The sequence below is a fragment of the Paralichthys olivaceus genome, chromosome 10 (genome assembly GCF_024713975.1).
Source record: "Paralichthys olivaceus isolate ysfri-2021 chromosome 10, ASM2471397v2, whole genome shotgun sequence".
In the NCBI taxonomy this organism is placed as follows: domain Eukaryota; kingdom Metazoa; phylum Chordata; class Actinopteri; order Pleuronectiformes; family Paralichthyidae; genus Paralichthys; species Paralichthys olivaceus.
Window position 1 is genome coordinate 3272670 of NC_091102.1, and position 23426 is coordinate 3296095.

At 42.9% G+C, this 23426-nt stretch overlaps 3 protein-coding genes across 6 annotated transcripts; 1 reads left to right on the top strand and 2 right to left on the bottom strand.

Annotated features, from left to right (window-relative positions):
* The first annotated feature begins 721 nt into the window (after positions 1-721).
* sestd1 (SEC14 and spectrin domains 1) lies at positions 722-12875 on the top strand. 2 transcript variants are annotated; one of them, XM_069533726.1, is made up of 19 exons: positions 722-1003; positions 1787-1856; positions 1980-2088; positions 2332-2422; positions 2511-2624; positions 5090-5203; positions 5309-5403; positions 5513-5568; positions 6061-6132; positions 6321-6469; positions 8116-8238; positions 8407-8601; positions 8882-8996; positions 9082-9247; positions 9484-9565; positions 9677-9799; positions 10011-10202; positions 10409-10512; positions 10621-12875. In XM_069533726.1, exons 2-19 carry the CDS (start codon positions 1787-1789, stop codon positions 10919-10921), a joined length of 2271 nt encoding a protein of 756 aa, XP_069389827.1. In that variant the 5' UTR covers positions 722-1003; the 3' UTR covers positions 10922-12875. The 2 variants fall into 2 exon arrangements, with proteins under 2 accessions (XP_069389827.1, XP_069389826.1); XM_069533725.1 differs by having other exon boundaries at positions 723-1003; positions 6321-6478.
* A 479-nt stretch (positions 12876-13354) lies between these two features.
* dnajc15 (DnaJ (Hsp40) homolog, subfamily C, member 15) lies at positions 13355-15384 on the bottom strand. The gene is made up of 6 exons (XM_020111068.2): positions 15225-15384; positions 14967-15018; positions 14573-14646; positions 14248-14324; positions 14089-14159; positions 13355-13784 (listed from the first exon to the last, which is right to left on the bottom strand). Exons 1-6 carry the CDS (start codon positions 15330-15332, stop codon positions 13714-13716), a joined length of 453 nt encoding a protein of 150 aa, XP_019966627.1. The 5' UTR covers positions 15333-15384; the 3' UTR covers positions 13355-13713.
* Positions 15385-15575: 191 nt separating this feature from the next.
* On the bottom strand, positions 15576-22370 carry LOC109645451 (ubiquitin carboxyl-terminal hydrolase 37-like). 3 transcript variants are annotated; one of them, XM_069533729.1, is made up of 15 exons: positions 21131-22370; positions 19537-20335; positions 19378-19436; positions 18726-18903; positions 18567-18625; positions 18364-18432; positions 18053-18184; positions 17834-17957; positions 17591-17739; positions 17407-17506; positions 17073-17149; positions 16443-16551; positions 16271-16331; positions 15793-15950; positions 15576-15705 (listed from the first exon to the last, which is right to left on the bottom strand). In XM_069533729.1, the coding sequence occupies exons 1-15, from the start codon at positions 21190-21192 to the stop codon at positions 15700-15702; spliced, it is 2142 nt and encodes a 713-aa protein (XP_069389830.1). In that variant the 5' UTR covers positions 21193-22370; the 3' UTR covers positions 15576-15699. The 3 variants fall into 3 exon arrangements, with proteins under 3 accessions (XP_069389830.1, XP_069389829.1, XP_069389828.1); XM_069533728.1 differs by having other exon boundaries at positions 18364-18429; positions 18726-18906; XM_069533727.1 differs by having other exon boundaries at positions 18726-18906.
* Between the last annotated feature and the right edge of the window lie 1056 nt (positions 22371-23426).

Here is a 23426-nt window from a genome sequence, read left to right on the forward strand (position 1 = left end):
AGGTTTATGAAGCTGAACGGGATTTTACCGGGAAGGAAGCAAACAGGCCTTCAGAACAAGAGCATGGTGAAAATATATATACTTTTTTTTTTTAAAAGATCTCAATATGTAGCAGAGTATTTAGCAAACAAACGAACAAAATAAAATGCCATCATCACTTCAGCATCTCCATTTCTCCATTTTATTGGTTTATTCAACAATTTGTCTATCGATACGGTGAACATTACAGCCTATCTTTAAAATATGACTTTATACGGAACCTGACTAATCACACAACCGTCTGTTTGCTGCATCAAATATAAATTTAAACTAGGTTCACCGGCCTCCATCTTGTGGCCCTGATCTTTTTACATTATATTGAGAACAATTGTCGTAAAAATGTAACGTAAAGTAATCGACACATTTATAAGTTGTTTCCATCATGATTATTTTAGATTGATTGTTCTGTATTAAATACATCCATTGCTCTCTTTTTTTAAATCGTATTTGCATTAGAAATAACAGTGACAGGAAATATCTGACATTTTTGCTGCTGAAGAAAAAAAAATCACAATAGGCAAAACGTTTGAGATCACTTGACTAATACGCTAATAATTCAATAATAATTCTGGGCATCTGTATAAATGAACAGTGGGGTCCCCCCCCCCCCCCCCCCCTCCACCCAGGAGTTTTATCCGGCCATGCTACCGTGGTTCATCCGGGCCTTTATTTTGAATGTCGCTTCACCGGATGTGTTTCTATGTCGCTGAGCTTCGCGGCTCCTCCGCCTGTTCTCTGTGTTTCACTGTTGTTAGCAGCGAAGAAGAAGAAGAAGAAGCTGCAGCTCCACTGTTTGTTATTAATGGAACATATTCTCACTATCTGCTGATCCATCAGCCCGAGGAGGAAGAGGAGGAAGAGGAAGAGGAGGAGCTGCAGGGAGAAGAAGAGGAGAAGAAGAAGGAGAGGAGGAGGAAACAAAAAAACCCGAGACAATATAAAATGCAGCTGATTTGAGTGGAAGGTGAGAAAAGATCGATACTTGATACCGATCGATCTCTGAAGTTGTCGATGCTGAGTGGATGGAGTCTGGGGTCAGGGGGGGGGGGGCACAGAAGCCGCAGCCTGGGGGCGCTACTGAATGTAGGTCATTGTGTCTGTGGGCCGAGCCGAACCAAGCCGAGCCAGGCCGAGACTAACCGAGCCGAGCCAGGCCGAGCCAGGCCGCAGACAGGCTGAGGAGGAAGAGGAGGAGGAGGAGGAAGATGGAGCCATGCTGCAGGACTGACTGCTGCTGCAGCAACTAGACAAACACTGCTGCCGTCACCTCTGCGAGTAAAGAAGATAACACCAACAGATCAGAAATGATTCTGATGACAAATATCAAATATCAGGTTTTATTCTGAAAACTGGTTTAAGGGAATAATTGAACTTTAATTATGAAATTCTTTGTCAAAGTTTCCAAAGTCTGAAATTACAGTCTGGTGTTGGGGCATGTGGGCTAGTGTCCAAGCCTGCTGGACTAGTGTCTGACTATGTGGACTAGTATCTGGGCTTGTTTCCGAAATCGTGGACTGGTGTCAGAACCTGTGGGCCAGTATCTGACTATGTGGACTAGTGTCTTCTGACTATGTGGACTAGTGTCTTCTGACTATGTGGACTAGTAAATGAGCCTGTGGACTAGTGGCTGAAATTGTGTCTCACTATACAGACAGGTGTTAGACATTGTGGACTAGTATCTGGGCATTTGGACCAGTGTCAGCTGTGAGAATGTACGTTTAAGTATTGTTTGCATATGTGCTTACAGATGAGTGACGTTACCATGGAAGCGACCACCATGCTCCCCATCCTCAAGAAGAAGCTGGCCTTTTTGTCAGGTACAACACACACACACACACACACACACAATCAGAAACTAAATATGAGATCACATGCCTACACGTGTTAGATATCTTTTTTCCATACGTGACATTTCTTCCTCCTTGTCTGTTTTTATTCAGGGGGCAAAGACCGGCGTAGTGGTCTGATCCTGACCATACCTCTCAGTTCAGATCAGACCAGCATGGAGGAGCTCAGCGCCACACTGGACTACCTTCTCAGCATCCCCAGGTACACACACACACACACACACACACACACACGTATGCATGCAGCAGCAGCAGTGACCTTCTGGTGTGTGTCTGTGTTTTAAAGCCTCTGGACATATTTGCTGATTTGTACTCGGCTCTTGGCTCCAGCTTCTGACTCCATGTTCAGATGTTCTAGAAAAGGCTTAAAGGATGATTCCACTTTATTACAACTTATCGCATCATGACCTCGTTCTGTAAAATGCTTCCCCTCTCTCTCTCTCAGTGCGAAGTGTAAGGCCCGAGGTTTCACCGTCATCGTGGACGGACGCAAGTCTCAGTGGAACATTGTGAAGACCGTGGTGCTCATGCTGCAGGTACCAACATGTTTTAACGCCCCTCCGTACATGACGACCTTCATTATTCTGTCGGCACAATCAAACTCCGCTGTTGTTGCTGTTTCAGAATGTGATCCCAGCCGAGGTGTCGCTGGTCTGCGTGGTGAAGCCAGATGAATTCTGGGACAAGAAGGTCACACATTTCTGTTTCTGGAAGGAGAAAGATCGTCTGGGCTTCGAGGTGAGTCTCCTCCACACTCATGCTCACTGATCTCTGGAGCTCTGAGAGGAGACTGACTCTCTCCTGTGAGTCAAAGTGAACGAGGCTCAAACACGGTCCAGAACTGCATCTCTAGATGTCTGGTTCTTGCTTCTGCTGCAGGAACTTGACCTGAGATTTGAGTCTTCACCACACGGTCAAGTTTTAAGAACAACAAGGCGCAAACTTTGTTGCCATGGTGACTCTGAAGAGCTCATCGTCTGCCTGAAGAATTTCACTGTCGGTCGGTTGTTCCAACACTTACTTGCAGCTCACATGTCCGTTTTGATTGGCTGCTCTGGAAGGCCACTCGAAAACTCTCCCATCATAGAAAAGGGGAGAAACAGTGTTTGTGTTTCTAGCAGAGAGACACACACACACACACACACACACACACACACACACACACACACACACACACACGCACACACACACACACAGTCATTGATTGTATTGTTACTTGATATCAAACAGAGACTAATATAAAAGCCCTGAGCATCATTATCCGTCCTGAGTGCTGCTGGAAACCTGAGCCAGGATCGATGGTGTGTGTGTGTTGTGTGTGTGTGTGTGTGTCTGTGTGTTGTGTGTCTGTGTGATATTCAGCTAGCCTCCTCCTCTTCTATTATAACAGATGGTTTTACTGACAGAGATCAGTCGGCACTGTGACCCAGATTCTTACACCCATGTTGGCTGAACGGCTACCACCGTTGCCGTGGTAACCCCAGCAAGTTGCCGGTTGTGTAGGTAACTCGATTGTAGCTTCATATGGATCATCACCGTGAGAGCTGAGATTATTTATCCTCATCTGAAGAACTCCAACAGTGTGAATGCATGAGATGAGTCAGCGTCTCATTAAACTTCTCACGACGTCCGTGTTTGCTCTTGTGAAAGCTGCGAGCTCATAAACATGGAGTTTGTCGGGTTGTTTGGATGCAGAATCATTTTTTGTGAAGAAGAAATATTTGGTGCTTTGATTAAAAAAATATGCTGCGGTTGAGTTTATTCACATCCCTGCCAGGGGCGTTATGTTTTCATTCTGTCTGACTGTTTGTCAGCAGGATAACTGAGAAACTACTGAACCTATTTCATGAACTTTTGTGGAGTTGTGCGGCAGGACCCAAGAATCTGTTCCATTTTGGAGCAGATCTGGATGAACGGGCGGATCCAGGATAATTTTTCCACTCTCTTTAACATGGTGTGATAGGGCGTTAGCCTGAGCAGAGGTATCTGCTCTCTGAGTCTACTTCTAGTTTAATTCTGTTATAGTTCACGGTGTCTTCACTTACTATACACACACACACACACACACACACACACACACACACACACACACACACACACAGACACACACACAGCTGCTGGAGGGGAGATTCCAGTCACTGTGTTGAAATGTGACTCATCTTAACTATGGATTGTGTGTGTGTGTGTGGGGTGTGGGTTGTACAGCTGTCCTAACGTCTGACCTAACATTCACACACACACACATACACTGAGAATCTGCTGCCGTGGCAACTGGGAGACACACTTGCCACCAGCTGTCTGACTGTCCAGGTATTTGTAAAACAATCTCATAGAAATGTCGTTCAGAGCTCTTGAGGATTTTGTTTAAAGGGACCGGCGAAGGTTAAACTTGTTTTTTTTTTCTCTACAGAAGAGAAAGATGAGCTCACAGGCTTTTCACGAGCACAAGTTTGTCTTGTGATTCAGGAACTGTTTGGATGATGGACTGAGGCAACACTTGAAATAAAATCTGTGATCAGTGCTGATGTTTGAAACAGCAAAGAGGTGGTTTTAAAAAAATGCCTGTACAATTTGAGTTTGTTTAAAGGTTGAATAAAAGGTTGTGGACTCTGTTTATAAAGAAGTTAAAATGAGTCAACCTCCAGCTCCTGTGTCTGAGCTGCGTCACTCACACACGTGGTGCTCTCCATGTCCAACATGGCTCCTCATAGTCAGGAGCTGATGGGTCTGATATCATTTTAGTGAGTAATAGTTTAGTAAAGGTTCAAACGAGTCAGTGGGATCCCTGCTTTAATTTATCTCTCCAGAATGTTTCTCTTTGTGAGACAATGACGGTTTATCTTGATCAGTGCGCTGATGTTTGAGGTATTTACGCTCTGGTGACACAGCGCTGGAGACACTTGCCACACCCAAAGCTGCCTTTAGCCAACTGTGGCTTCCAGGCGTCCTGATGGAGCCAACATGAGAAAGAGGGAAACGTTTGTGGTTTCTTCAATACCGTACACGTGGTGATCATCGTATCGTTGGATTCGTAATAAATCTAATACATGTCATGAATCTGCACGTCCTCGTGAACACGTCATATTCACGAGGCTGAAAAAAGGAATCAGAGTTCACGTTTAGGAGGAGAATATAAACATGTTCTTGCACTTTATCGTTGTGTGATTAATATGTGCTTCCTGTGTTTTTGTTTTCGGTGTCAGGTGATCCTGGTTTCGGCCAATAAGCTGACCCGTTACATCGAGCCCTGTCAGCTGACAGATGACTTTGGAGGAAGTCTGGACTACGACCACAGCGACTGGCTCAACAAGAGACTGGTCATTATTATTTCATTTGAATAAATCCATGTATTTGATAGTCGACTAAAAAATGCTTGTTGTCATGGTAACCTGCCACCAAGTCTGGTTTCATCTCGTATTCAGGTTTTTGAGAAATTCACCAAAGAGTCGACGTCGCTGCTGGACGAGCTGTCGATCATCAATGACAGTGACAAGAGCAGTTCGGTGGACAAGGAAAAGTACGCACATGTACACACAAACGTACACACAAACGTACACACAAACGTACACACAAACGTACACAAACGCACAAAACTACAAGGTGTTTGTCTTGTCCGCTCTCTGCAGATCAGCTGACTCCGCCCTCTTACCGTCCTTTGACCCGGAGACTGTTCTTCAGACTGGTAACTATCATCTTCTCTCATTTAAACCCGTCAGACATGCACATGTGACGGTTCAGGTGAGGGGTGGGGCCCGAATGCATGAGGCTGGTCATAAGGTATGACTTCTGCTGCGGAGATCACGTGTCTTTGTTAGCTTACATCTACATGTACGACCCCTCGAGATATTTGTATTCTGTTTGTTTTTCCAGTTTTGAGGCTGGTGCCTGTTAGAAACGTCATGAACGTGCTGATGATGGATGGGTGGGTGGATGATGGATGGATGGTTGGGTGGATGGCTTGGTTCACTGTGCTGAGCGGCCTGTGTCTGTGTGTTTGCTGGGCAGAGGTGAAAGGAGTCTTTGTTTGTGGTACCACCCTCCTCCCTCCACCAGCTCCTTTCATTATCTAACAGCGTGTACACAAACACTGATGTGTTATTGTTTCTGATGCTTTTATAACAGGCTCTTCAATCTCTAAACCAGCCCTCTCTCCCCTTTGTGTGTCTGTGTGCAGGTCATGAGCTGCTGTCAGAGCTGCAGCAGCGTCGGTTTAACGGCTCAGAGGGAGGAGGAGGAGGACAGGGAGGTGAGGAAGCAGCTGTCGGTCGAGGGGTGACGTCTGAAGTGTCGTCTTTACAGTTTTCTTGTTGAATGCAGTCAGTCAGCTGCTCCAGGGCAAAGTCACAGTGGCTTGTTGTAGCATCTCTGTAACCAGACTCTAACCAGCCTGTAACCCCACCTCTTCCTGACCGCTCTCTGACCTCTGACCTGCAGGTCCGACCTGGCGTCCCATGGAGGAGGAGCTGCTGGCTCAGCCTCAGGTGATGAAGCTGCTCGACTCACTCAGGGAGCAGTACACCCGATACCAGGAGCTCTGCAGGCAGCGAAACAAACGCACCCAGCTGGATGAGATCCACACCAAGGTCATGCAGGTAACACACACACACACACACACACACACACACACACACACACACACACACACACACACACGATTGGTTGATTAATCAATTAGTCGGCTAAAAAACAATCTGTAATGTTTTTATATAATGGAATACTCATTTGAGTCTGTTTTAAAGGTAAAATTCAGAATACTTTCTGTTTCTAACTTCTCAAATGTGAGTATTTTATGATTTGATACTGAATCCTCGTCTTTCAGTGTCTTCAGTGTTTCATCATCCAGCCTTTGACCTTTGACCCTCAGAAACGGTGTCAGTGAGCCGCTCTGTCCGGGCTCCTCTGCAGACATAGACTCTACTGGGTTTACTGGGGTTCATGTGCAGCCGCAGGGGCTGATGGGTAGGACGACTGTCTTGGAGATGAGATGAGCCGGGGGTTGTCATAGTAACCTTAACATATCGGTCACTAGCCTGGAGGATTTGAAGTGGGGGGGTGGCCTAGTTCTGGATCGAACTGTGTCTCCGTGTGTGTGTGTGTGTGTGTGTGTGTGTGTGTGTGAGCTCTTCAAGGCATTACTGACCTGATAAATACAGTATACGTGTACATCTGGATAGACTGTTCCAGATGTTGCTCTGTATTATACTGTTTGGTGAACATTTGAGCCACAACTCATGATAAAATCTAAATCATGATGATTTTTATTTGTATCAGACAAACACACATGCAATTAATTTTTAATTAATTTTAAAATAAACCAGAATAAGAAAATACTTTATTAATGCTGAAGGAAATTCTTGTGCCAGGTCAAGATTACAGTACATTATAAAATTGTTTAGAATAAAGTGAATATAACGATAATAAATTAAGTCGTTGTATTGAAATAAAATTATAAAGTTTATACCGAGTAATGCAGTTTTATAAAATACAATAAAAATAATAAAATAAAAGGCTTAAATTGTAAAAGCAGCATAATAAATGTGTTCCCAGATACAGTGTCAGTGAAAGTTTAAATTCCACTGATTCTGCACATTAAGCTTAGTTTACTTGTCACAGTGTTTTACATTTTGAACAGGCAGCTGTTGGGACATACACTTGGTACACGGAGTGTTAACAATGTGGGTGTAGTGGTCAAATGTGGCAGCTCCACCTCCACTGCCTCGATTTGGACGATTTCTAAATCTGATTCTTGTTTCAACTGTCGTCATCTTTGAGCTCATCATATAAATTAGTTTAATGTAAACAACAACATTGGTTTGATTATAAAAACTGTGATTTTAATATGATATGAACTTTTCATGAAAGAAAAGGTTTATGAAGAGTCAACGTTATTAAATCATGATGTGGTATCACGTGAACACCACCACAGAGAGAGGTAGAGCCTGAGGGCCTCCTGCTGGTTGGTCTGCAGCACTGCAACACGGACACTGAATGAAGCGTCTTTCATAACCTTGACCTGGATGAATGGGAATCCTCACTGACTGGAGTCAACTTGTCATTTTACGTTTTTGTGCAAACAGGCTTTATACTCAAAAAAACAAATATTTTCTTCGTTGTCTAAGGAGAAAATGGCACTTTTTGTTTTTTTGACGAACACCTGAAATACTTCGTCCCATTTCTCTGATGTAATGAATTAAGTGTGAACATGGATTTCTGTTTGTCTCTCTCTCAGGTGGTGACCTGGCTGCAGGGTCCAGGGTCAGAGCTGTTAAAGACTCATCAGGCGATCGGAGACTCGATTCGAGCGGCTCAGGCCCTGCAGCAGAAACACGAGGAGATCGAGAGCCAGCACAGTGTAATGCAACACACTGAACACACACACATGCGACCATTTGACGAGGGCTAAATCTGAGTTGTGGTTAAATACAGATCTGAGTTTGTCTTTTAGCAGGAAGTTAACTGAAGAGACCTGATAGTGTATGTGATTCTGATTCTGTATCACTGTGTGTGTGTGTGTGTACAGGAGTGGTTTGCGGTGTACGTGGAGTTGAACCAGCAGATCGCTGCCTTGCTCAATGCCGGGGAGGAGGAGGAAGTGGTGGAGCTGAAGTCGCTGCAGCAGCAGCTCAGCGACGTCTGCTACCGACAGGCGGCTCAGCTGGAGAACCGGCAGAACGTCCTGCAGGCGGCGCAGGGCTTCCACAGCACCACACAGGAGGTAACACACACACAGTCCTCAAGAGTAGAGGTGTTCTTGTACCATGTTTTTCCTTCCCGACACTGAGTCGCTACCAGGGCGTAAAAAAAACGTATTTAAAAAGCTGTATGCTACGAACCCTACAGTGGAGCGGAGCTAAATGCTTAAAAACGTTTGAAATATGTAGAACAGTTGGGATTTGTTCTGGTTCAGAAAGCCGGGGATCATGGGTAATATCCACCCCTCAGCGAGAGCTCTGTGATGTTTTCCGAGCGATCACAGCTTTCTGTCTCCTCTGCAGTTGTCTCAGCAGTTGGACGGTTTACTGGGAATGCTCTGTGCTGATGTGGCTCCGGCCGACGGAGCTTCAATTCAACAAAACCTCAAACTGCTGGAGGAGAAGCTGCAAACTGTCGGTTCGTGCTGTTTCCCCCTCAACCACTCATGTTTTCACCTTTTTCTATCATTTATTAAGTACATCTACACATTCTCTACCTCCAGAGGCAGGTCTTACCTCTCTGCGTCAGAAGGGGGCGTTGTTGCTGGAGCAGATGTGCAGCCAGCCTCAGTGGTCTCTGGAGGAAACGGAGAGTCCAGCAGGAGAACAGCAAGACAACGTCCAGCACATCCAGGCAGTGATGGACGAGATGCAGCTCCGCAAACAGAGGTTCCCACTCCTGCTGTTTGAATATTAAATGACCCCATGACCTTTCATTTAGTGGCAACCCGAGACAAACTTTATATTTTAGCTCCGATGCAAGTGAATTATTGAGAATTCAATCATCACAACTTTTTTTATTTTGTTGCTGTAATGAACACTGGAGTCTCTGGGGGGCGCTAACAGGACTCGTAACAAAGTTAAGTTATATATTTGAAATCATATAATGTGTGTGTGGTTTGTAGGTGTGAGGACATGGTGGATGTGAGGAGGCTGAAGATGCTACAGATGGTCCAACTGTTCAAATGTGAAGAAGACGCTCTGCAGGTCAGACACACACACACACACACAGACACACACACACAGACGCACACAGACGCACGCACAGGCACCTCCTGTATTGATAGGACATGTGTGTGTGTGTGTGTCTGCTCTCAGTCAGTAGAGTGGCTTGGCGAGCTTTTGGACGCCCTGTTGAAGACTCATGTCCGACTGGGAGACGACTCTCAAGAGACCAGGACCATGTTGGACAAACACAGGAAGTTTGTGGACGTTGCTCAGGTGAGACACTTCTTCACTACATTCAGTCAGACGATGCTCTGTTTATTTAAATTACTGATCGGAGCAGCTTCGATTAATAATTCACTCCCGCAATTAACGTCAGAACCTCTATGAGCGTGTGAAGTTTGATTGAATTGAATTATTGAAACTGTCGGGCTGCTGGCAGAGGTGCAAGCTCACCTGACTACTCTGTTTCTCTGCTTGTCTTCAGAGCACTTATGATTATGGTCGTCAGCTGCTGCAGGCCACCGTCGTCCTCTGTCAGTCGCTGCGCTGTACGACGCGCTCGTCTGGAGATACTCTGCCCAGACTCAACCGAGTGTGGAAACAGTTCAGCGTCAGCGGCGAGGAGAGGCAACAGAGACTGGAGCTGGCTCTGAACTTCCACACCGCCGCCGAGAGGGTGAGACACAGACTTCATGTGTCAGGTGTTAACAGCAGCGGACCTGTGGGTCGGGTGGAAGTTTAAATAAACGGCGACCTGCTGACATCAAGTCAATGTGACCGGTCATCTGGAGCAGCTGATGAAATTGTGACACCCTCTCACAATGTTGCAGTCAAAGTGAAAATCTAAATCTGACTTCAGCACGTGTGTTTTCACTGTTTCAGGTTTTACAGCAGGAATGTGTCGAGGCCGAGTTTCTGGATGAGGTCGACTCCTCTGGGAAAACTCTGTTGGACAGATTGACCACACCTGTTATCTTCCCTGATGGGTACACACACACACACACACACACACACACACACACACACACACCTACAACACACACACTTTGGTCATATATCATACACACTCCTAACTCAAATTATCCTCGTTTCAGGAGCGAGCAGTACTTTGGAAGTCCCAGCGAAACGGCAGCAGCAGCGGAGGGCGTCAGAGAGCGCCTCCTGCTGGTGGAAGAGCGGCGGCTGCAGTTGCAGGGGGCGGGGCCCCATAATGAGGACGACGAGGTGCTGAACGTGCAGGAGTCAAGGCTTGATGTGATCGGAGAGGAACTGAGTGAGAAAGAAGAGCAAGAGGAGGAGGAGGATGAAGTGGAAGAGGAGGTGGAGGTGGAGGTTGAGGAAGAGGAGGTGGGGCAGCAGGATGAAGAGTTGGACAGGGCCACGCAGGACTGCTAATGGATGGCCGAGCAGCCTCGACGAAGCTTGTTGATGAAGGGCTGCTCATTCATTTGCAGCGAGACCTACGATTTGTTGTCCCCGAGCCAAGAAAGGATCACTGCAGCGAGTTCTTACTGCTGCTGTTTATCTACATCAGACTACATTACCCATCAGCCTCTCCGCTCTGAAAGCTTCCCCACTTGTTGTAGTGAAGGATCAGCCTCCTCTAAACGGCACATTTTGGATCAAAACATGTAAAATACTGGAAATATTTACTGGAATAACTAATAATCATGTCCCCTGATGCTCTGTGGACGACTGTAAAATAACCTTTTTTGGATAAGAAGTCCCCTCTTTCCCAGCATGCCTCTCGTTCACCTATGTGGGTGGAGCTTCCATGGTGCTATCATGGTTTCTGTCTGTGCCTCCTACGACTTTCTCTCATTTCTCGCCTCTTTGCCTCTTTTTTTATTTGCATCCTCTAACAAAAGACGAACCTGGCAGCTGGTGCAGGAACTCACAGGGCGGAGCTACAGCTTCCCGGCTGAATCAACACTAAAAAATAATCTTCTTTATCGACAAAATCTCAAAAGTTACAAGACTGTTTCCATGGCAACTTGAGGGGAGGAGTCAACGGCAAGGTCCAAAGAGATTAACACAAAAACAAGAAACACCGACAACCACTCAGATTAAAATAAAACACTCACATAATTTATAAAACCCTTTTGCCAGTCGCTGTCAAAGCCATAGACCGTAAATAAAAATGGACGACGTGTCTCCACTTCCCCCCTGCTGTACAAAAATGAAGCCAAAGTACCCTGGATACAGGAGCTGCCATCTCGCTCTGGTGACTGATTGTGGTGTTAAGGTCTTGCTGATGCACACGTTCGACCAATCGCGACCAATAGCATCAAATAATTAACAAAAACCAAACTCACCAGGAAACCGAACTCTTGAACTCGGAGAAGTGCCTAATGTGTTAGAATATTAATCTTTTTTTAATGTGAAATATCATTTCTTTAGTTTGGTCCACGTCTCCTCTGCTAACATGGAGGAGGCACGGTTTATAAACTTTACTGCAGCCAGCTACCAGGGAGCGATCCAGGTAATTTGTCTTCACTTTTGTGGAGCTGCGTTGTCGTTCGCCTTTATATTCTCACTGTTGTCAAAGCTCACAGTGAAGACGTCCACTGACGACATCCACTGTTTAAAGCAGGGGCAGTAATTATGCAGGAAAATAAAATTAGAATCAGTTTTTTTACATATTCAGTCCAGCAGGTGGCCTTGAGAAAAGCAAACTAATTTATGTGCACAATTTATGAAATGAAAATAAAAAAAACAAACAACAATAAAACCAAGTCTGTTAGACAGAGGCTGAAAAGAGGAGCTGCAGCGATGGACAGTTTTGAGGATAGTGACGTTTTTTTACTGACCATTAGAGCATGAGAAACTTTTTAAGTAGTTTTAGTTAAAATAACGAACCTAAATTTTGAGCGTGAAATGTCTCCTTTAATTTCAGTTCGACTTCATGGCTGTTTCCTGTTGAAATGCTCTCTGGGTGCTCGTCAACACAGTTGTGACATGGTTGTGTCCATGACGCTAAAATATTTCAAGTACCCAGAGGCACCGACCACTTCGCTGCTCTCCATAAAACCCTCTGCCTTCATGATGGAGATCGAACCTGCGCCGTTCACTGACCATAGGGACGGACTCCGCTGGAGTCGAGTCCACAGACTCACCGGTTTCACTGTGACTGGTTTGCAGACACGGTGACATCAGAGAAAGACAGATTCCTTTTTTTATTTATTTGGTTTATTTTTAAGCTTAACAACCTTGTCGTGATTGGTTGCTCTTTTTTTGACCAGTAACTTGCTGCTGTAAGTGTATCTGCTAAATGCTTCTGTCCTCTCAGTCCAGCAACATGCAGTGACTTCATATGACCTCATCCTCCAAATAAAGACGCTTTTATGAAGGTGCTGTCTGAGATGGGTGTTTTCTTTTAAATGGTTTCAAAATATGTTCACATGTAACATTGAGAGACACATCAACAAAGTCTAAAGCTGCTTTCAGACTGATCACCAGATAATCTAACATTCTCCAGACTTACTCCTGCTACCTCCCCAGTAACACACTGAGGTGAATGTCCGAATGAGGCCATGTGATGAAAGCCTGATACCTAACTAGGTCCTCAGTCCACAGGAACATTTACCTGCAGCAATCAGCTGTCATGGTCATAAAGATTGAAAAAGTTTAAGATCGTGACAAGGATGAAAATTTAAGTTATTGTGAAGACAGAAATATCTCTAACAGAGAGAGACCCTTTTTTTCTCAAGTGATGAAATACTTCATTCACTCCCATGTCTTCAGAAGAGCTTTAAATGTGCATAAACATGTTGGGATTCACATTTTAAAGTGTATTTACCAAAAAAAGAATCTATTTTCACCAAGTCCTCAGTGACAAACATTCAAATTTATTAGTCTAATTAAACAGATTATCATTATATATAAACACCTTACATACTCATATTTAGCAAGTACACTCAGTAAAATACAAAAACATAAGCAGTTATTTATCACGGATGTACATCAGTTACCACTAGAGGACAGCGACACAACCTTTGACAGCCATATTTAGGACTCGTCATGGTCGTTGAAGATAAGTTATGTGAACATCTGAAGACGGACAATGTCATAATAGTTTTTGTTTTCATGTTCATCCCCTGAAGCCTGAGTGGAGGTCCAGGAGAGGTGTTGGTGTTGATGGAGCAGGACAACAGAACTAAGAGATGGAAGCTTTTCAACAGTGCAGGTCATCGCCGGTTCTCCTTGTCCAAAAGGTCTTTGGCTTCATTGATCTTTGCAGCGAGATACGGTGACCCACCTACACACACACACACACACACACACACACACACAACTTTTAGAACGATGTGCAAATCAAGACCAGGCTACTTTCTGGAGTAGATGTTACTTATATGATCTCATATGAAACGGATTAAAGTCTAAATGTGCCAAACATGAGTGAATTATTAAAGAAACAACATGACTATGAAATGTATATAGATTTAGGGGTTAGGGTTAACCCTTATGTATAATGTCAACTGCATTGTTTCTTTCACAACTAGCAAAAGGAAACCTGGCCTTGGTTAAAGGTGACGACATGTGTTTATGTTTATGTTTTTTACCTTTATCGGGATGGTTCAGGACCATGATGCTCCGATGGGCCTCACGTACCTTGGCCTTGGTGCTGACCGGGCTGGACATGAAATAAAACGTCCATGTGAGAAGACTTATTGAGATAAAACTTCAAGAAAATAAAAGTTTGTTACAACTCATTCTTTTACCTTATGCCGAGAATGAGGCTGGCCTCTCGTTTCGACATCTTCTGCTCGAAACCTCCTTTGTAATAAGACGAGAAAGCCTGAAGTGACAGAAGAGCATTGAAAACATTAGTTACTTATGTTTGTCGATATGAAAATAAAAAAACTAGGTATATTTGTTTGTATCTTTCCTTTTTATTGATACTAACTTATCATAAGGTTAATGGTCAAACTGTTCAATATTAAGGAATCAATGTTCTTTAAATCTATCTAAATAGGATGATATAGCATTGGAAATATTTTACTAAATCACACGACAGGTTCAACAGGAGGACGATGAATGACTCACTGAGGTGGGCATCTTCTTGACAGTGTCAGAGAACACTTGGCCCAGAGGCTTCCACAGCTGGAACGCATAGCGGCCTGTGGATCGAACACAAAGCACACGATCAGCATATCTCACACTTACAGAAGAAGCATATTGCACTCACTTGAAAAAATTAAATCTGCTCTGTTTTTCTGAATTAATGAGATCAATGTTGGTTTTCATGAAAAAGAATCCTACTCTGTTTTCAGGGAATTTGTTTCCTCGTGAAAAGTTTTTTCGTGCAAGCGTAAAATTCTCATTAACTCAGAAAAACAGAGCAGAACTCTTTCCTCAAGTGAAGGCAGTCCGCTGCCTACAAACTAAACCAACAAGACAATCAAATAAAAACAATAATAATAATAATTATTATATTTACCTGCAAATCCTGCAGCAGCCACACCAAGACCCACTGCTATCAGAGTTCCTCCCTGTCACAGAGACATAATAACAATCATAACAATAATTAAAGGACTGTGTAGCAGCGTTAGTTTGTCCGCCGGACAGAGCAGCACGAACGTTCCCCCCGGAACCTCTGACAGTGACGGGCCGGTACGTCAGCGGTCACAGAGGTTAGCAGCCGGTAAGAAAAACGACCGACTCCCCACAGACGCTGCGAGTAAAGACAGACACTCACCAGGCGTCTGTCTATCTCTGCGTCGCCCCTGTTCTTCGTCTGTGGTTCGTGTTCAGCGTATCGCATCGCGGCTCCTCCATCCACGCTCATCCCGCCGCTGTGCGCCATGTTGGTTCCTCTGCTGCGACACCGGAACTGCTTTTTTTTTATTTTTTTTTATAAACCTTTCAAAATAAAAATACATTGTTTTTAAAAGGACTGTACACAATCCTGATGATAACACCAAAAGATATTGAGTTACTAACTTATTGTTTTGAATTAGCAAGTCGCGATTTTGAGACGCAGACAAAGTAAGTCATCATATTGAGTTATTCATATATTTTTAGAGACACAGAGAAAGTCGTCATCATATTGACTTAGTCAGATATTTATTTGAAGATACACAATTCAATGGGCTGTTCTTGTGAGTTTCTATGACTCCTACACGGTGAATCTTCAAATACTGCAGTCGCTGAGGCTGATGCTTCCAATATTATCATTCCTATGTTTGAGAAAAAGAGAAAAACTACGTCAGTGTACAATACAATCAGGTAAATTCATAGTGTTGGATTCAGTGTCGTAAACTTACCTGTCTTTTGTAGAAAAGGATGTAAGCATCTTTTTTATATTGGTTACACGTAGACTGCCCAGTTGTACGTTTGACATAATTGTCATTGTACATGACCCATTGGTCAGTGGGATCATCTTCAGCTGCATCACGCTTGACCCCTGCACTAACGTAGTGTCCTAAAAGGAGACAAATCACTGTTACAGAAGGTTCTCTGATGTGTGGAGGTTATGAAAGGTAACAATTTTGTGACCGGGACCGTAACATCAAGACAAACATTTGCATTCTTTTACTGAGAGAGGAGAATTGTTACGTAGCACTCAACTGGGCAGTTCCAGGAAAAATGACAGATGTAAAAAAACACAGCAACTTCATTCAAATATCCTAATTTACAATAACAAAGAACTGAAAATACAACCATCTATCTATAATATGCCTGAGGACCTGATAGAGGACTGCAGAATGCGTCAGTGTGACATTCACTGTGTGATTAACTTACCTGAGTTTCCATTGGATCCAATGTGGTTGACCACACTCACGAGACTGTACTGGCCCTGACCCTGAGAAGGCAGTGGGTAACAACTGTTAGTGAAAGTCCCTCACATAAAACCCCAGTACACATTTACCAAATGTTGACTTTTTACTTGGAGTAAGGTGAGTTATTTTCTTACCTGGGTGGACGAGATAATCAGCTCCCTGGAAATATTGATCGGGTCAATAAGTTTCTTCAGGGTATAAAACGGAGTGAAGCAAAAACGCTTCACGTGCAGGATCAAAATTCTGCAGACAAGAAATAGAAGAAAGATTAATTAATATTTTGGATACAATTACTCAAAACCGGTGATCGCTAAATTAACTGTTAGATTTCACATTAAACATCAAAAGGTGTTTAGTTTGTCGAATCTGGACAACTGTAAAAAACATGACGGCCTCCGTAGAGAGGAAACCCTCGATGTAAAGAAAACTACAATTCATACAATTTAGATGAAATGACATCCTGAAAACATCATGAGGATTATTCTACATTAAATTTCTGCCAGTAGTTCCCTCTCACCTAAATCTTACACAATGGACCTTTATAGTAAAATCGGTTGGAACCTACATACCATGAAACTAAAAGTAATCAATACTTGATTTTTATTGTGATGGAAACCAAATAAGTGAGAGTCTGAGGATGACATTTACACATTGTGAGGAAATGATTGTCCCTATCCTGTGAAAAATGTCAAGTAAACCTGATGTGTGATTAAGGACTAAAGTATCTGTTGTGGTCTAACTGTGGTGGATGTGATGCCACTTACCTGGGCAGGGTATCAAAGCTGTAGCACTGGGTGGAGTTTGCGCCACCACAGACACACTTGCATTCAAACTCTGTCTTCTGAAAAACAAAACACAGATGATATGTTATCAGTGATATACGCTGTGTGTGTGTGTGTGTGTCAGAGAGACAGAGTGTGAATTAAAACTGAAAAGACGAACAAGGTCTAAACATTTTAATGTGTCTCGTTCACACCTACCAAAGTCTCAAATGATGATATGCACAAATGGAGAGTACTATGATGAACTTTGTTTGTTTGTGTGTGTGTGTGTGTGTTGATGGGATGACAGGACTGGACAGGGACAGACGTGACTCACCAGCAGGTAATGATCAAGCATCTCTTTTACTGATTCTTGAGGTACCAGGTTCAGAGACAGGTTGTTGAAGACTTCCTCATTTATAGATCCCTGTCCACATCTGCAATATAAAACAATGTGCATGAAATTACAGACGCAATAAACAAGAATATAATAAATGTGTTTTTTCTTCATGGGGATTTACTTCTTGCAAGCCCGGGTGTTCGTCATCTTGAACATCAGGTGCTTCTGGATGGGGCATATGTAGAGGTCTGCCATACCAGGCCGTCCTGTAATCACAGGGTGCAACCTTTCGACGTAATCCAGAAAGGTCGTCAGAAGTTCATGAGCATCCTGCAGAAGGGAAGACGCAGAGGGTTCAATGCACAGAGGAAAAACTATCAAGACGAAAAAGAAACAAGACAAACCTTCAAACTAGCCAACACACCTTCTGCCCCATGTCCAAGAATTCTGCACACCTCTTGCCCACTTCCATTTTGAAGGCAAAGAGGGCCTGGAGTTTGTTGCCTTTATTAGGGGAGCGGTGACACCTCACTATGTCCATGAATGCACTGTAGAGGGTGAGAAAGAAATAGGAAACCTCTGTTATCACCACTGACAAAAACACACGCATCAGATTTGTGTGTGTTTGTGGTGTGTTGCGTACCTGAGAAATTCAGCTCCGGGGGCCAACTCCCACATGTCTTTCTGAACCCTGATGTCTCCGATGAACTCTGTCAGAGTGAGCAGACTCTGGAGGATGGAGTTCATGTAGCAGATTTGACTGGGGTTTGGAAACCTGTCAAGGATGAAGGTGTTTGACAAAATAAGTTGAATTTACAAAACTCCCATAACAAGTGAAAACATCAAGTGCTGAGGTTTTTCTACAATTGAAGCTCGAGTATGTAATCAAACAGCCGGTGATCGATGATCAGCTGAGTTTATTTCTTGTGTGTGTGTTTATGCAGATTTACTCACCCAAGATTTTCCTCACAGTCCAAATCATTGATGCTGTCAGAGGAGGGACTCCGAGCAAAGACATGACTTCTAAGAGGAAGACACAAACACACATGTCAGTAAACATGACAGACATGAGTGTAGCATGTAAGACTCAGCTTGTACAGAGATATCTGACAATCCTTTTTTTGTGGTAGTGGTGGCAGACGAAGTCTTTCACTTACCTCTTGAATGAAATGAAGCTTCGTCCTTTGTCAACTATTTCTGGAAGAGTTTTGTTCTCCTGTAAAGTAAAAACAAATTTCATGCATTTGAATTGTCCAAGATTATAAAAGAATATATATCTTATTAACTTTTAAAATTTATTCAGTGTGAAACCTTACCACTGGTTGACTGAAGAGTGGTTGAAGCCTAGATGTCTGTCTGATCCGCTGGTCAGTAACAGACTTGATGGTTGAGGTAACGTCTTTTCTGACGTCCTCTTTCCGTCCACTCTTACGTAGGTGGTTGTTTCTCACTGCTTCTCTTGTTGTAGCTGCTGGAACAGTTGTGGAGTCATCTCTGCTGACAGACACAAACACACCTGCTGATTATTCTTATTCTACTGTGAACAAAGTTCTTGCTGTTGATAAAATCTCTTTTTAAAAGGACAAATCAAGTATTATTTTATACGTCTTGTGACACTTGTAGGCAAAGCCTGATTATGTCGAATTGGAAGCACACAAAAAAACACCATGCCATACAACCTTATTGAAAGATGTGACATCACAAGAATAAAATGTACTTCAAATAAAAAGGTAAATTAAAAATATTTTCCCCCAAAAATAATTTAAACAAAAAAACTAAATGATTTTATTCATTAAACTTAAAAAATCTCCCTCTGTGGAAATGTACATGTTTTCTTTGTTACTCTGACCTTTTATAGACTGTTTTACTTAGGTTAACCCGTAAATGTTCATGTGAGACTCAGCTTGCACAGAGATATCTGACAATCTTTTTTTGTGGTAGTGGTGGCAGGCGGAGTCTTTCACTTACTTCTTTTGTGAGGCGAAGCTTCGTCCTTTATCAACTGTTCTTGGAAGAGTTTTTTTCTCCTGTAGAGTAAAAACAAATTTCATGCATTTGAATTGTCCAAGATTATAAAAGAATATATATCTTGTTAACTTCTAAAATGTATTCAATGTGAAACCTTACCACTGGTTTACTGACGAGTCGTTCATGCCTAGATGTCTGTCTGATCGGCTTGTGAGTGACAGACTTGATGATTGATGGACCGTCTTTTCTGACGTCGTCTTTTGGTCTCTTCTTAAGCTTTTTAGTCTTTCCAGTACGGAGAGGTTCATGCATGGATGTCTGTCTGATCGGCTTGTGAGTGACAGACTTGATGGTTGATGGACCGTCTTTTCTGACGTCCTCTTTTGGTCTCTTCTTAACTAGCTTTTTAGTATTTCGAGTACGGAGAGGTTCATGCATGGATGTCTGTCTGATCGGCTTGTGAGTGACAGACTTGATGGCTGAGGGACCGTCTTTTCTGACGTCCTCTTTCGGTCTCTTCTTAAACAGCTTTTTAGTCTTTTCGATGAAGCGTTCATGCCAAGTAGTCTGTCTGATCGCCTGGTCAGGGACAGTCTTGATGGCTGAGGGACCGTCTTTTCTGACGTCCTCTTTCGGTCTCCTCTTAAATAGCTTTTTAGTTTTCTCAATGAAGCGTTCATGCCAAGTAGTCTGTTTGATCGGCTGGTCAGTGACAGTCTTGATGGTAGAGGGATTGTCTTTTCGGACGTCCTCTTTCGGTCTCTTCTTATGTAACTTTTTACTTTTTACACTAAAGAGAGGTTCATGCCGAGATGTCTGTCTGATCAGCTGGTCAGTGACAGTCTTTATGGCTGAGGGATCGTCTTTTCTGACGTCCTCTTTCTGTCCACTCTTACGTAGGTGGTTGTTTCTCACTGCTTCTCTTGTTGTAGCTGCTGGAACTGTTGTGGAGTCATTTCTGCGGACAGACACAAACACACCTGCTGATTATTCTTATTCTACTGTGAACAAAGTTCTGGTTGTTGATAAAATCTCTTTTTAAAAGGACAAATCAACTCAAACCAGACCTTATTCTCACAGAGTGAAAGCAGTCGCAATTTGGTCTCAAAGCTTGAGTTTACGCAACCTCCAATTTTTAACGATAACAATACACCATAATCTAGCACAGATGTGATGAGCGCTACTTTCGTTTTTTTCATTGACAACCTGCTCGTTCCCCATTCTGACTCTGTTAGACATATCATTACATTTATTACAGGAGATTACTTCCCCTTCTCACTCAGAAGGCGGCACAGGTTCTGGTCCAGGCTCTGGTCATCTCACGCCTAGACTACTGCAACTCCCTTCTGGCTGGTCCACCCGCTAGTGCTATCTGACCTCTGCAACTCACCCATAACTCAGCAGCTCTACTGGTCTTTAACCTACCTAAGTTCACTCACACTACTCTGCTCCTCAGCTCCAATAAGCCACACTATGGTTGACACCACAGGTACAACATTTACAACATCTTCCGCACATCTAGCACATCTAGCACATCTAGCACATCTTCTTCTCCCCTTATCTCCCACATTTCTGCTGTATGACCAAATCTTTGACAATTATAGAACCTCATTGGCTTGGGAATATACTCTTTGACACTACAGCATAGAAAGCCAACAGTCATCTTTTTTGGAAGTACTTCCTCTACAAACTCAAGCACTATTGTTCAGGTTTTTCTATTTTCTATGTCAGTGTAATGTTATTTTGTTCTTACCCTCTAGGTTTCCAACTTCTGATCCTGAAAAGATTAGCGATGCTTAAAAAAAAAGATTTCATGGTTAAATATTGATCGAGTGCGCTGAATATTTATCTGGCAACCAAAGTGTTGCACTACTGCCTTGTATTTCACGTGTTGTCTTCGTTTGGTTGATTGTCGGGTGGCAATCAACGTAAAGTGTGTCGAGTTTATCGTTCTATTTCTTTGTGGCAAACATTGATAATATGCATTTCTGCATTCCTTTGTTCTTTCATCAGTCCTTTGGTGGGTAGCCATTGCTCCCAGTTCATAAAGACAATATCATAGGCAGCATAGTCTTCAGTTCAAAGGCAACAAGTAGATCACCCTATAGTTCAGTGTATTTCTGTATGATAGAAAGTCAGACTGGGCTTCATAGTCTTACAACACTGTATGCTGTCACCTTTTGGTTATATATCAGCCATTTGGATTTAAACTTATACCCATAGACTGTATTCAAAAGATGGACCGCCACCTGGTGTCTGGCTAAAGCAGAGGTCATAAATCTGGCCTGGTTCATGTTAGTGGATGGGGCACGGACCAAAACAATCAAAATACACAGCAAATAAATTTGTTTCAAAGAAGATTTCTGTCATTTTAGGTTGTTCTTGTTCAAGTGCTCTTTTTTTTTAGTAAGTTTTGTTTTCGTTATTTAATGCTATAAGAAAAGGAGAGAAAACATTATTGATGATTGAAGAGTACTTGATACCTCAGCTCCATCCCCCTGATCCCCCCCCTGTCCAGACTCTGGCACCAAATGATATTTTGACTTCATTTCTGGATAGTGGAAGGAAGCAGAGATGTGTCGTCCATCTTTATTTACAATTTATGCTTTGACCACAGCAACTGAGAGTAAGTGCAAATCTACTTGTGATGTAGTCAAATAGGACAAGTGGTATTTAATGTAACATATGCAACATCTGAGATATTTTCTAGAGACACAGAGAAAGTAGTCATCATATTGAGTGACTAAGATATTTTTAGAAGATACACACTACATTTAGTGCGTTCAACATCTATTTTTTGGGGGTTCAGGTTCATCTTGCCCAAGGACACTTATGAATGGGCTGGGATTCGAGCTGCCAACCTTCTGGTTAGTGGATGACAAACAATATCAACAAAAACTCATCAAGCTGTTCTTGTGAGTTTTTATGACTCCTACATACTGAACCTTTAAATACTGCAGTCGCTCAGGCTGATGCTTTCAATATTATCATTCCTATATTTGAGAAAAAGTGAAAAACTATGTCAGTACAGTCAATGAATTTCACAACTCTTCAAAATGAAAAAAATGCGTGTGTACAATACATTCAGGAAAATTCATAGTGTTGGACTCAGTGTCGTAAACTTACCTGTCTTTTGTAGAAAAGGATGTAAGCATCTTTTTTATATTGGTTACATGTAGACTGCCCAGTTGTACGTTTGACATAATTGTCATTGTACATGACCCATTGGTCAGTGGGATTATCTTCAGCTGCATCACGCTTGACCCCTGCACTAACGTAGTGTCCTAAAAGGAGACAAATCACTGTTACAGAAGGTTCTCTGATGTGTGGAGGTTAGGAAAGGTAACAATTTTGTGACCGGGACCGTAACATCAAGACAAACATTTGCATTCTTTTACTGAGAGAGGAGAATTGTTACGTAGCACTCAACTGGGCAGTTCCAGGAAAAATGACAGATGTAAAAAAACACAGCAACTTCATTCAAATATCCTAATTTACAATAACAAAGAACTGAAAATACAACCATCTATCTATAATATGCCTGAGGACCTGATAGAGGACTACAGAATGCGACAGTGTGACATTCACTGTGTGATTAACTTACCTGAGTTTCCATTTGATCCAATGTGGTTGACCACACTCACAAGACTGTACTGGCCCTGACCCTGAGAAGGCAGTGGGTAACAACTGTTAGTGAAAGTCCCTCACATAAAACCCCAGTACACATTTACCAAATGTTGACTTTTTACTCGCGCGTGATCATAATCTCAGTAATTGCTGGATATGTCAACGCATGCCAGCATCAATACTCTCTTCAATGTTTAATCCAATCCCATTCACGTAAAGCGACTACGAAATGTTCAATTGGAATGACCTTGCTTCAAGATGCAAAGATGAGGCAAACGATTGCTATACTCCAAGCTACCCCGAAGACTTTGCAAAGTCCATCCAAAATGCAGACATCGCTCTATACATCGCTAAAACAGTTAATGACCAATATCTGCCAAGCGGATTTAATTACACCACACTGCCCCGCGTCGCTCATATGC